Source organism: Anguilla anguilla, chromosome 14, assembly GCF_013347855.1.
Source record: "Anguilla anguilla isolate fAngAng1 chromosome 14, fAngAng1.pri, whole genome shotgun sequence".
NCBI lineage: Eukaryota > Metazoa > Chordata > Actinopteri > Anguilliformes > Anguillidae > Anguilla > Anguilla anguilla.
The window spans coordinates 17,270,068-17,284,637 of NC_049214.1; the positions used below are offsets into that span (position 1 = coordinate 17,270,068).

At 41.3% G+C, this 14,570-nt stretch overlaps 1 protein-coding gene across 2 annotated transcripts in view; it reads right to left on the reverse strand.

The window, feature by feature from the left end:
* Positions 1-14,570, reverse strand: part of LOC118213127 (netrin-G2) — a 54,456-nt gene that overhangs the window by 6,080 nt on the left and 33,806 nt on the right. Inside the window, exons 7-12 of one of the 2 annotated variants that reach the window (XM_035391834.1) lie at positions 11,871-11,978; positions 10,053-10,367; positions 6,912-7,064; positions 5,688-5,762; positions 2,891-3,058; positions 350-484 (exon numbers count right to left, since the gene is read on the reverse strand). In XM_035391834.1, coding sequence (XP_035247725.1) covers positions 350-484; positions 2,891-3,058; positions 5,688-5,762; positions 6,912-7,064; positions 10,053-10,367; positions 11,871-11,978 — 954 coding nt within the window. The remainder of the gene's footprint in view (positions 1-349; positions 485-2,890; positions 3,059-5,687; positions 5,763-6,911; positions 7,065-10,052; positions 10,368-11,870; positions 11,979-14,570) is intronic. The other variant, XM_035391835.1, reaches the window with a different exon arrangement.

The following is a 14,570-nucleotide window of genomic DNA, read 5'->3' on the forward strand; positions in this document are numbered from 1 at the left end:
CATTTATAAATTCCCTTCAGGTCATTTCACTAATGAGTCATGTGGCCCACGGAGGGTCTAATTTCGGACTGACGGATACTCTTTTATCTCCCATGGTTCACACCCATACCACTCTGCTCACCTGTCTGATATTTCACAAACAGGCTTCACAATATTAATTGCGATGATTTTACAGCTGCAAAGAACAGGATTAAGCATAGACGGAACCTATATGTAGAAACAGCCCAGCACCATTAGCACAGGCTGCTTTTATTCCTCATCAGTCGCGCAATATCCAACCATGCTGAAGATGCCTCGGCTTGTCACTGGCCCTTCTCCACCATGGTTCTTGCCCTTCTGTGGTACTTACGGAAACAACCTTGCTTCCAGTAGTATCCAGGGAGGCAGTCTTCACACTTGGGCCCAGCAGAACCCTCCTTACACTGGCAGTAACCCGTCTCATTGCAGCGGTCGTGAATGGAGCCAATCTGGTTACAGTTACACTCTAAGGAGAGATTAAGATAGCCATTGGTCTCTGCATTGGCACAGACACAGCACCAAGTGCAGATACCAGCCACATATCCAGCTGTACTTTCACAAGCAATGAAATCAGCAAATGTGTCTACACATCAATACTGACATGCATTTTAACACACACACACACACACACATGCACGCATCATCAATATAAGACGGTGGATCAGGTTTTTTTGCTCTGCACCTGATGTGCAATTTCAATGACATTAGTAATTATAAAATAGTGTATTGCTCCATCAGTCTGAGGTCCTGGTGCGCAATTGACATGTAATAACTGAAGTGTCAATGAGGAATTGAATGAATAGGAATCAATTTTTAAGCACTCTGGTTTTAGAAGACTTATTAATTAATTGCAGCATCTGGCAGCAGTGTCCTGCACATTGGTTGCTCATCTTCATTTTGACATGATGCCAAGTTAATTTCAATATAGAAAAATGCTGATTTTTTCTGCTGGGGAATGTGTTCATGAATCTACCCAGTATATTTTCCCTGGGAGAAGGGGGACCTTCATCTGTACTGGAGGTGACCCTGCTCCTGTGTCAGAAAGAGGTCATTGCTGTCTCCTGAAATGCTGCCATACAACGTTTGTGGAACGCCTGGCAGGTTTGGTGGAGGAAATACAATTTTTTGCTGACTTTACGGCTTGGCTTCTGGCCTTGTGTGTACACCTGCGGTGCTGAGTTTACCCTTCAGACTCCTGGTGTTCAGGAGCAGATGGATTCAAATCAACGTCAACATTTTTCACAGCAGGAACACTCCTATATAGATGCATTCAAATCCCCCACAGTGAACAATTACATTTTAATGCGCTGTATTGGTAACAATATCATATACTTGTAAAATAATATACGCTGTATTGGTAACAATATCATATACTTGTAAAATAATACTAATTACACAGTAATAGCAATATAAACTTGTAAACTAGCTGCTGTCTGCAGTATATACATTTATATGATTATGTTTTATATCATGGTATATTTATAATTCTCCATGCGAGATGTCTTGGAAACCAGCAATAGGCTAGTAGCGGTTACTGTATGAATTAGATCAGTGAGGATCCTAAAATAAAGTTAGATTTTTTTCAGCAAACAGAAAAACACTGAAAAACTGTTCAGCACTATCAGACCAGAAAAGGGAGCTGCTCTGTGAAATGCTGTCAGTCAGAAAAACCTCAACACATCAGATGCCTAAGCATTAAACGCTTCGCAAAAAGGATGATTTGACAGGCAGAAAGTGAGTCAGAGAAAAGCAAGATTCAACAAGCTACGATGAGAGGGTCCCTCAATCTCCCTCCACTGCACATAGGCTGACAGCAAATCACAAAGACACAAAGCCCTGACCCACATTACCCAGACTGCAGAGGACTCCGCGGTCTCACACAACTGCACACATCTGAATACTCTTCCCCCCCCCCCCCCCACACCCCCCCTCCCTTCCCAAAGGGGTCACAGGTTTGTTGAAAGCAAGTCAAAGTCAATCTCATTACTGCAGACCTGTCAGCAAGTCAATGGGATTGTGCCCTTGTTTACATATTTTTTAACTACTGGTGTGAATGATTTTATCATTTAAAAAATTATTTTAAAAAACCCCACTGTAATTAATCACTTGTGCTTGTTATGTGACAGCAAAGGCCTTTCCAGGTTTACCATCTATTTACAACTTTCAGCACATTTCATAACATCTGAAATTTATAGTTAAAGTATACCTTATTAAAAGCAATCTTTTAACAGCTGTTTTTATTACTGTATTTAAATGGGTGGATAGGGAAAGTCAATTTACCCTAGGTAAAAGCAGGATATATCCTAATTATTCAAACTTGAGGACTATAAATGATCAGAAGATCTAAAACAGACTTCATAAATTTGATGTGCGTAAAAAAAATATTTTTATAGGCTTCACAAAGCTTTGATTATTGCACACCATTGTACAAGCAGTATCTTTAATGTCCTAGGAGACATCAGGACCTAATTCATCCCAGTTACCAAATTTGTGTCTCTTGGATACACATAATTGGAAGAGCTTATGCTCAGAAACAAAAATCGAACCTGGGTGCCCGAGAGGTCAAATTAGAGAGGACAGACAGGCCTGCAAAAGGTCAATAAAGTCAGGGCTGGCTACAGCATTGAATTTGTCTTGTTTAGTTTTTAGGGCTCAGTAAAATGCACACTGTCTTTGTGTATGGATTCACATCCCTCCCCCTTTCGCACTGCTCAGTTTGACTTGTCCTCAGGAGCACATGCGGGGGTGGAGTTAGGACTGAGACCGACTGCTGCAAGGAGCAATGCGGCCACTTGTCTGGCCTTGCTGCAAGAGAGAGAGATGCGAGGCTGCGAAGGTATGGAAACACAAGCACTGGGAAGTCCTGACTGACCTATGCACACGCTCTCATCGTCCAGCTCAGCTGAGGCGTTCCGGAAGTATCCGAGGCGGCAGTGCTGGCAGTTCTGCCCCCTGGTGTTGTGTTTGCAGCTGACACAGGTCACGATGTTGAGAAAATCGATATAGCTGCAGCGGTTCGAGTGGCCGTAGCACTCACAGTCTGGCGGGGAAGAGAGCAGAGAGGTGTTAGTGCCATTGCTGTAGAGTTGGCATAGCTGGGGAGGCTGTACAGGTGTGGTGTGGGCTGAGGGTGGGTGATAGGGGGTACTTTATCCTGCAGATGTTTTTGGTCTACAATACGAACCAAATTCTGAGAGCTTGCATAAAGAGTCCCAATATGTTTACACCACCACTGAACGTATCATGTTTCTTCACCCCAAAAGGGATTGATTCTCCCTTTTTACCCTTCCTGACCCAGGGCTCATTCTAACCATCAAGGGCACTGAACAATTCCCAAGGAAGGAAGGACAAACACAGCCAGCTGCTTGATGGAAAAATAATAAAACTGTTCACCTTAATCTGACTCATAGTATTTTTTTACTCTGTCTTAAGTGCTCCTCACAGGCTTGATTGAGTTTCTTGATCAAACCAATTCGCCTATTGTCTTTAATGCACTCTTCCACAATCAGTGTTGTGGTTTTTTAAACTGCTTCGTAGGAGCAGAAGCGCTGAGATTGATGCAGATGAAGCTCAGGGAGCCCAGCCCTCTTGATTGGGGTACTAACCTCTCTTCTTCATGTGCCATTTGGTATAACTTCAACCAACACAAAAGTGTGAAATCGCCTCAACTACCTATCCTCTGCTGGATCTACACATAGTAATGATAAATTCTAATTATCTTTTTTTGTCAGATTTTGTAGTGTTCTGACAATATGTTATTTGCAGACTTTTAGGCCAGCCTCTTAGTTCATTAGCACTCAGTTTATTTCCTATGCAAGGCAATATCTTTACTGTATGACAAGAATGTTAAATAAAGCCAAGAAAAAAAAATGTTATTCTGAATAATGACAGAACATTGAGGATCAGAAACCAGTGGTGAAGTAAGCATAAAATGGTACAAATCTCCCATTTGACATAAATTACACCGTCCATCAAGATTCTTGCAGAAATCCTGTGAGCTACAGAGCATGTGTTTTCATTTTAAATCATTAAGTTGGCTGAGGTTTATAAGACCTAATTAAGGTTTTATAAATCTTCTGAAGACTGCTCTGTTATGTGCTGCAAGGCAATGGTGTCCTTTTAAGAGCCATTTATGAAGCATGTTTATGCAAATATGCATTTAAATGTGTATTAAGAAATGAGTTTAGATGTTTAATCAGCCATCACATTATTATTTCATTATTGTTTGGTTGTTGCATGAGATGAAATATTTATGGGATGTTTAAGAGAAGCTGGTATGAAGACCTGCAGTGCTTCTCTCAGCAGAGTAGGAAGGAGGGAAAGGAAGGATAATTAAATATAAATGCCCAATTACATAACAGATTGGTGATGGAATGGGGCATTGTTCCACAAATTACTGCAAATTCCAAACAGAATTTCCAACAGTTTAAACAGTTAAAAAAGGTAGAGGCCGAAAAAATGTGGTTGTTGGGGTTAAGGTATTAGTTCAAGAAAATCACTTCTTTGATCAAGTCATATGAAAAACATTTTTTCCACGGTGGTGCGGTATTTTGCATGCTGCCATGGAATACAAATTCTACAAAAACAGCATAATTCAGTCAGCAATTATTCTAAGAGTTTGATGAGCCAACAAAACAGTTTCAAAAGACAACAAAGTGCTTACCTTACACAACATACAAAACCAAAACATGCAAACAAAGATGGTGATGAGAAAGCGAGAAACATCAAAAATGATGGAAAAAGAAGAAAACATAAAGACAGAGTTTAGACATCAATTTTTCCACAGTTGTTAGTGTAACATGTCCAAGATTCACCCTATTGCTAATTCAATTATGAAATAAATTTATCTCCCCATTTCTCAAGATCTAAAAGTTAGACTTTACTAGAATTCTAAATGGGTAGTATTCTAACCATAGCTCCTGGTAAAATGTGGTAATTGTGTATCCCCTGCATAAGGTATACGTAGCATCCTAATTTTGACCTGTTTGTGATCAATGCCGAGTTATAATATTGAAGATTATCTAGGAGCAATCTGAGATCAGTTTGATATCTGACATCATTTTTGCACTATGGAAGGACATCAATCATAGAAAAAATAGGCCCCAGTAATGTGTTTGTTATTTTCAGTCATCTAAATAAAATGACTGTCACATTTGCAGTCAACATAAAATGGTAAATATGTTTAGAAGACCACCCTTTGTCAGAGCTTGACTGTAGACATCTAGACACTGCATATGTCTCCAGACAGAACCAAAAACTCAGTTTGCACAAGAGAAGAATCCTTAGTCCTGACCCCACAAATTTCATAAGTTCAAACCAGCAAAAACTACAAAACCCATCATACTGTTTGCTAAGTTGAAGTAAGTTCAACCCAGCCTGCAAGCACTGAGTGCTTCAGCCTAAGGGGAAAAAAGTCTCTTTAATATTCAATTACAGCAATTCATTCCAACATCTGAAAGCTTTACAAATTAATGCATAGATTCTCAAAAAATATCTTTTCAAAATATCAAAGATCGTTAATCATAGATTACAACACATATTTAATGAATGAATTTACAAATTTTAGAAATGCTTTCTTTTCGTTCTACTTTGAACCAGTGTCTTGATGAGTCCGTTCAAGCCCCGTCAATAATTTTTGACTGAAGTGGTGACATTCCCACTTTACTTACCTTCAAATTGGCCGTATGCAATTCCTGCTAACTTACTGGTCTGCCCCTCACCAGAGAACAAGAGCCTTAAAATCCCTTGGGAAATAAAATGATCTCTTTTTATTGGTTGTCCAGTTTCAAACTGAACAGCCTGTCTCAGTCAATACTTAATATCAGACTTTACAAGCCTTCAAAACAAAGCCAGTAAAGGTGTAATGTTTAACCAACATGTCAGCATCAGAAAGAATGAATTGAGTTAATTAAACACTTATTGGCAGTAAAATTTCCCCACTACTCAGGGAAACTAGGGACAGGAAAGGCTATAAAATAATTCTGCAGGGTTTTATATATACAGGTCACTGGCAAAAAATACGAAACTTTTGAGTTTTAAGGTGTACTGATAGCAGGTGCTTCCACAAAAGTGTGGTTCCTGAGTTAATTAAGCAATTAACATCCCAGCATGCTCATGGTTGTGTACAGTCCCAGTGGGCTATTATTTTGGCTACCATAGCTAGAGGAAGAAGTCTCAATGACTTTGAAAGAGGGTGGTTGTTCGGACTTGTTCAGCAAAAGCATCAGTGTCAAAGACTGATGTTTCACAAGAATCAATAGGGAAGGTGATGCTGGCGTGGAACTCTGAGGGAAAGACATCATCAACATGGGGAACTGTGGCTGAAAGTGCATACTCATCGACCATGGTGTCCGTGCATTGCTTCAAAATGCAAGCAAAACCAAATGAGCAACTTTGAATCAGGTGGCTACAAATATCAATCTAACTTCACAGAGAAGGATTCTATGGTTTGTGTTTCTTTTATTTTGACAGTTACCTGTATACTTACACTTAGCCACCAAAGATAACCCTCAGCTATTTTAAAAACGCAATGAGATTGAGTAGAGACCAAGTTCTAGAGACCATGGTCCTAGTTTTGTAACGTGTTTTCATTTCAGAGAAAGGTGGTGTTCATCTGTATCTGATTAATGCGTTGCAATCACAGTGTCTTTAACGGAGTCTTTAGCTCGCCAGAGAAACCAAATTGACTCATAAGGTCGATACCAGGCTGTAATTTTACCAGTTGAGATCAATACGGTGGAGAAGGGATTTACAAGATGTCGTATGTATTAAATCATCCGTACATGTACTTGCACCACACTTATCCATATATTGATTTATTAACAAAGCACACAGTAGCAAATACTGTAACTACTCACATACTGTACCAACGCTAGCTATAGCATTGCCAATACCTTTTCTCTTCGTCTTTTTTTCAGAATCTTTATCTTTTTCTTTATCTCTCGTACGTTTTTTTTCCTTCCCTTCCTCTTTCTCTGCCCACTTCCAAAAGGGAAATTTCTTCTTCTCTTTGTTCTGAGTATCCTTGACTTCCGGCTTTGGGGTAACTGTGTTCACCAAAGAGTGAGAATGCAGCAAGAGATATCAGCACAATATCTTATTTGTATATAAAGTTTACAAGTGAAACCATTTCATTAAATTTTCTTCCATCACTGCACATTTTGTCCATTTCAACATATGTGGCACACCATAATTTGAAGGCTATTTTTACTTGCGTCTACATTAAATTTATTCCCCTTTTACGAAAGCATTTGTTTAAATAAATACTGGCTGTTTTGTTTCTTTTTAATCAGAAAGAAATTACTATTCAGAATTAATCTAAATAATAATTCATCTCATTAATTTTTTTTTCAGAAGAAGTGATGTAAGATGATGCAGACCCATTTGAGCAGTGCCACTTCTAACCTCTGATATTCTCACGTCTATGCAAAGGCCTCCTTTGTGTAACATCACTCCCTTCCCCAATTCCTCTCCAGAGAAAGGGGTTTTTTCTGCTCTGTGGTGAAGCTCCCCATACCCCCTATCCCCTTCTGAAGGACAGTGTTCATCCTTGCTCTCCTTTATGGTCTCATGTATCTATCTCCCTGCATTAGTTCAATAACCCTCCCGCTTTTCCGGCTGACCATGGCCCGGCTTCCTCCCACTTGTGAAATATTAATCAGATGATCGTTTGGCAGGCATTTAAAAATAGATCAGAAATGTTTGAGCCCTGGTCCTCTGTGCTGGGCTGTGTGCAGTGCCCTGCCATCCCACTGAGCCTCCTTTAAAAAAAAAAAAAGCCCCAAAAAATGTTTGGGCAGAGGTGCCCGGGCAGTTGTGTCATTTAATGATTTATCAGTGTTGGCTGATAATTCTCCAGATGCAGTCTTTGGGACCAGGGGTTAATGTAGTATGTTTAAGCCTGTTGTCTGTCCTGCCCAAAGCTAGCCTAATGGAGGCTCAAATCATCTGTTTGTTCCCACCATGGAGAGACCCAGCACTGGAATCACATGCTACTATTGTGAAGGCTCATAATAGCCAAAGACTCTATCTGTCAACCCCTTTCTACATCCTGCAGATATGCTACTCCCCAGGTGACAGGAGAAGCCAGGACATCCTGAATCTTCCCATCACTACCTTATCCTACCCATCATCCCCCATCAGCCCAGAGATCCAATAACTCCCCTCTCCCTGCCACCCTCCCCACAGAATACCCACACCCTTCACTGGTCCTGCCATTGAAAGACCGGGATTTACTGCTTGAGGAAACCATTTTCTACTTTTTCACTCCTTTCTCTCCCATTCTTTCTTTCTCTCTCCTCCTTTCCCTCACTCACAGCCTGTTTCTTCCTGACTGCCCCTGTCCCTCCCTACCCGCCTCTGTTTTCACAACTGTTAAAGATCAATCTGCAGAGCTCCGCAAAACCCTATGAGCTTTTTTACACCCTGGATACAGCACAACGATGCTGGTCTCGCTTGTTTAATTTCATGCAGTATTCATTGGTCTCCTGTGTGAGAGAATGGGAGGGCATCTACATTAGCAATCCCCACAGAGCCTCTGCAGGAGGAAGTACAAATACAACTGCAGAGCTCTGGAATTCCGTGCGGTGTTTAACTTAAACCTGCGGCATTTAAAATAACTTTGCTGGATATCAGACGGGGAAACATGGCGTTTGAAATGCTTACTGCATGGCACAGCTAACTTGGCATCATGGCCCATATTCCTTAATGACAGATTTAGCACAGCAGTAAATGTAAATGTGTTTAATCTCTGCTACTCGCACTGCCTTGGGAGTGAATGTGGCACAGTACTGCTGCCATTAATCACGCGCAGCGCTGAAGAGCGGGGCTGTGTGGTTCGACTCACTCCGCTTGAAGCACTATGGCGGGTTGGGCTGACCCGCGGAGTGAGGCGCGGGTATCGGCTGTGATGGAGTGCTCAGATCATCTGGCCTAAGTTTGATCAAGAGCCACGGGTGCCGTCCGGTCCCGTCCTCTGGGCCCAATTCTGTCCCAAAGCAGACTGCTGCCAGAGACTCTGCTGAGGGCTGGTGCTAGTCAACCATGGAAGATGAATGAAGACACTTTACATTTCTATTAGCGGTAATGCTAATTCTCACTCCCCTCTCTTTTCTCTTGTCTGCCTCCATCTTTTCTTCCTGGCTTTGACTGTCTTTCCCCTGGCAGCATGGCCAGAAGTGAATTTTATTTCAGCTTCTCTCTATTTCACACCTTTTCCTGGATGTGAGATGGAGAGTGTGCGGAATGCCAGCAGAATTCTAGTGTGCCACTAGCATTCTGTTGGCATTGGGAATTAAGCACTTTGTCCCAACCCCCATGCTAGCTGTTAATAATAGCTCATCAGCATTACTTACATGAGAGAAGGACTATATGTTCTGTACTCTTAGTGATATCTGGCAAGGCTTTTTTTCTCAGGTAAGCGTATTTGTGACAGTGTCTCAGTAAAAAGCGCTACATAAATAAAATTGAATTGAATGGGTTCACTAGTTTTCTTATGCAGTTAGGATACCATGCATGAGAAAATAGTGAAAATACAGCACAGAAATTCAAAATTAGATTTATATCCCAGAAAGGAGAATAAATGGAAGTTCAGATATCCCTTAAAAATACAACATATATATTAATTTATGAAGTTTGTGTCTAATGTTTGACCATTAAGGATATGAAATACAAAAGTTCAAACTTAACTGCTGATTATCCAGCTAATAAAAGTTGCCCTGTGTACAATCACAAATTACCTTTTGGCATATGTAACCACAATGCATCATGGGAAAAAGTCTTGTTAAGTTACAGTAATCCACAAGGATCAAATTTCTTTCAATAGGCTTTCATTTAAAAATAAAATTATCACAGAATTATGAGTGATTAATTCTGAGAACATACTGCATGGGAACAAACCCAGTTCTCATAAATCCCATTATCTTTGTCTAAAATAACTGGATTTACACCCGTAGAATATAATAATGAATTATAATTAATCCACACAGGCACAATTGTCTCTCTATAGCTAACACTTCACTGTGGGTATGGCTTACCTTCCTTGTCTTTATCCACTGCAACAATCTCTTCTGTTGGTGGGGAAAGGGTTGTTGAGGGGGGCTGTGTGTCTGTCTGGATGGGTATGGTGTCTGTCGAAGCAGGCAGACTGCTTGTCGGAAAGGTTTCTGTCTGGAGCACCGGGTTGTCTGTCTGAAAGGTTGGAATTTCTGTCTGGAGTTCCAGGCTGTCTGACTGGAATACCAGACTGTCTGTTTGGACGGTTGGACTGTCTGTCTGGGCAGTAGTGCTGTCTGTCTGGATGGGCACAGTGGGAAGTGCCATGGTGGTTTGGGCAGGCACCGCAAGAAGCTCTTTAAAGAACAATTTCAGAGTATTAACTGGGGTGGCAGCAAAGATGGGGGGAAATAATTTGCATGCGAGATGCTGCCTCAGTTTGTTTACCAAGAACAGTAGAGTTCTCTCACCATGGAACTGAAGCTGCAAGCATGCACACACGCACATACACACTCTGCTGAGTTTGACTAAACTCAAATGCTCTGCCTTAACCCCTGCAGTACCAGAGACCTTCCACAACTGTACTTCCACATATCACAGAGAGGTGGCATCATTTCTACAAGAGTGCACTGAGAAAGGCTGATATTTCATGGCTTTGGTGGAGCAGGGATTTTAAAGAAAAATTAACTGAACCCCAAATGATGCTCATGTACAAGAGGAACCATTGTGAACCTGTAATAAGCAACCTGATACGTTACAGATGATGACTGACGTAGAACAGTTGTAGGCTGTGCCAAGGTCAAGTTCCCTCATTTAGAGGACAGAGGACAGGGCCATACTGTGTACTGCTGTGGTACGTTTGTACAGATCTGCAGTATACAATCAGGACACCTGCCAGTGATTTTATCATCAAAACCAACAGTTTGTCAAAATACACAATTCAACTGACACCTTAAAAAACTGGTGATTTGACACCCTCCTAACTGTGAGGACTTATTTTCAGTTTACAGTGACCTAACATTGCTTTAGCCACCCTGTACAGTATGTAGACACATCTGCACATGCATACACACAAGTACATATGCAAGTTCTTTAGACTGGGGGTTAAGGCACAGAACCACCATTGCTCCACTTTAAACAGACTATAAAGGGGCATTGGATGTTCTGCTACTAAATATATCTCATTAACACAATGCCCCCTCATGCAGAGCATAAATGTGAGAAACTGAGAAATTAGTTCTGTTCAGATATCATGAGTTCACCTACACATTCAATACAGTTGCAAAATACTCTGGTTCTTGGTTTTCAATAGTTTTTTCTGACAACTGTAAATTCACACAATTTCCGGAAGACAAACAATATTGTGCTAAATTGGAAAACTAGCAGTCTGCACTATGGAATTATCTCTATCCCAGTTGTATATGATTTGGGTTGTATTGGCCTGCTCTAACAACAATACCTAATTCCAGCAGTTTATGACTGTTCTAAATCACATTGCAGCCCCAAAGGGTATTGTTGCAAATCTCAACGTACTATTCAATTAAATCATATAGTTCAAAGGTGTTCCCTAATTTTAAGCAAATACTTTCAATTCACTGTGCACATTTATCTTTTTTATAGAAGGCATTTTCTGCTATATGCATGCCTACTGGACATTTGTAAAAATGTGTAATCTCAACAAATATCAAATGGAAATCAAAATCAAGGGAAACGTCAATAATCTGGTCCCCGTTAGAATTAAGAAATTTTTGCAGTTAATTTGTGATGAAGAGCATTCATAAACTGTTAGAAGGCTAAATCTCTAGTTCTACTTAAGGCTGGATTGGTTCCGGGTAACAGTACGACCTGGCTTGTCCCACCTGGCTGCTCGGTGAGAGAGATGGGACTGTCTCTGAGCGTGTCACTGAGGAGTGAGCTGAGCTGTGGTTCACGTGCTTCAGCCATGGTGCTGCTGAGGGTAGCGACCTCTATTTGATGAAGATTGGAAGAAGTTTGTGAGTCCTGAGGGAGGATTTGCCCATCCAGCTGCCATTCAGATTCTCATGAGTGCACAGGCCTTAGTAACACCTAGTTACCTACAGACAGACACACACACACACACACACACACACGTACTTAAATCCCCGCCCGTCCACACACAAACAAAAGCGAGTATATGAGATTTACTTTTGCTATTTAATTTATGTGCGAACATGCCCGCTGCATTAAATGCAACTGTGCTACCCTTATTTGCAAGGGGTGGTGGTGTCAGCCAAAATCTTCCTGACGTTGATGGGTGTATTATGATTCAACAGAGTGAGACCAGAACAACTAATGGCTTCCTGCTGCCTGGCAAGCCAATATTTTACATTGTCTCTCCCCAGTGTTTCATTATTACTGCACGGTCAAAGGGACAAGACCATGATTTAATCACAACACAACAGGAGCACTCCCGCCGACCCGACCCCCCTTCCTCCCCCTGCCCATCTACCAAAGTAAGCGACCAGTTCACAGTAGATTAGGCTCCGTGAACCCAGGCTTGTTAATCTGGATCAGAGTGCACTCAAGGCGACATGCTGCTGAAACGGCAGCAGGGGATGGGAGGAGAGGTGGAGGAGCCAGGTGAGCAGATTACAGATGACTCTTTCCCATAACATATGCACCGTAAACAGAGGTGCAAGAAAAAAGCGGTCTCGTGAGGAATGGCCAACGACTTCAGCAGCTGTCTGAAACTGCCATTTAGGAGGGCCGCTCACAAGCAGAAACTTGGGACCCGCAGGTAGCGGGCCAAAAGTACATGGTAACAGAGCACAGGGATGTATTTCAGGAGTTCTCGGAGAGTCTGAGGACAGCCTCAGACCTTGGACCCCCATCACGAAGTGGCGTGAACAGATTTCTAGGCAGATGATTCATGAGCTTGCATTGGTATGCCATATGTCATCCATAAATCTCCACACAAACTTCACACGTTGATTTAGAGACACTCATTTCACCAGGTTGTGATGAGATTTTATGAGTTAAAAAAAATACAAATAGCTTATTGAATCTGAGCTGGCTTCTCTGTTGCCACTGTTACACAGACGTGCTGGCTATATGATGCAGAGGACACCAATAAATTAGATAAAGAATTAGGGGACTCTGTCCTTGTGGCAGCACTCATTCCTCTCACCTCGAGAATCACAGGGAGACTCATATTCAGACATAAGCGTCTCCTCCTGATTCTACCCCCCCCCCCCCAACAGTTTAGAGCACGCTCCGTCAGTGAGTGCTCCAATTACACCTTGGAGAAGGGACCTTGCAAAGATGAAGACCTCAGGCGGAGCTGTTAGAGGTGAGCATCCGCTCCTGAAACATTCATCTTCTCATCTCTGCGCCTATGTGAAATGGGTATGAGGGCGAGCCTGTCACAGTGTCACCTCTTGCCTTGGAATGCTCCAGCCAGGGGTGTAAAAAAATGGTGCACAAAATTAAAAAGGAATAGAATGATGTAGTGAACTCTTGGTATTAAGGTCCTGTACTCTAGCTTGCTATTGATATTAATTGTGTCTGTCATCCTTGACTTTCCCAAGGGGGAGTAGAAAATCGCCTTGTTCAGAAAATAACTGATTCTACAACAACAATTCTACTTTTAATTCACTATTTGGTTTGTTATCAGAAGTTTGGAGTACTAAGTCATGGAAGCTGTGTATTTTCAAGTGTGAGCCAGGAACATAAATACACTCTTATCTTGTCTAATAATGAAACAGTATAGTATAACCATACAGATAGCTTCACTAATGAAAACTGACCTTGGAGAAGATGGTTGAATGTCAGTTACTTGCACTGAGAGAAGAAAATGGGGTTTCAAAGACCAAGATATTTGCATATTTACTTTTCTGTTTTGAAAGTTATAGTAATAATCCCAGCTGGTTCTTTTCTACTTGTGTTTAATTTTATTGCAATTAACCTGACCATTATAAAATACCCTTGCCAGCAGCCATGCCACCATGCACCCTGCTCCTGCAAGTGTTGGCTTGGTAAGTTCTTGGATGGGAGACCTCCAGGGAAAACTAAGTTCCTGTTAGAAGTGGTGTTGGTGGGGCAGTAGTGTGCAATCTTTCCTCTGGTTGAATAATCCCCAGTGTAGCAATGGGGACACTGTGCTGTAGGAGACTCTGCCCTTCGAGTGAAATATTAAACCAAGGCCCTGACTCACTGTGGACATTAAAACCCCTGTGACACTCATCGCAAAGAGTAGGGGGTTCCTCGGTGTAAAGTCCTTCGAGTGCGAGAAAAGCACTCTATAAATGTATTTAATTATTACATTATTTTGATTATAAAATGGACATTGGGTTACATGAAATTATGCTTAAATGTCAACAATAATCTTAACAGATTAGAGATTAGTTTTAAATAAATATGGACTTTTCTAGTTATGATATTTAATGTGGAGAACTCAAGCAAGGCAATTTTGGCATATGCAAAAATATATAAAAACAAATGAGAGGTTGATGGCTCGTCCTTTCTTAACAAATTTGTCAGTTTTGATGGGACAATAATTCATCTTCAAGTAAGTTCTTGTGCCCAATTTATTGCTCATA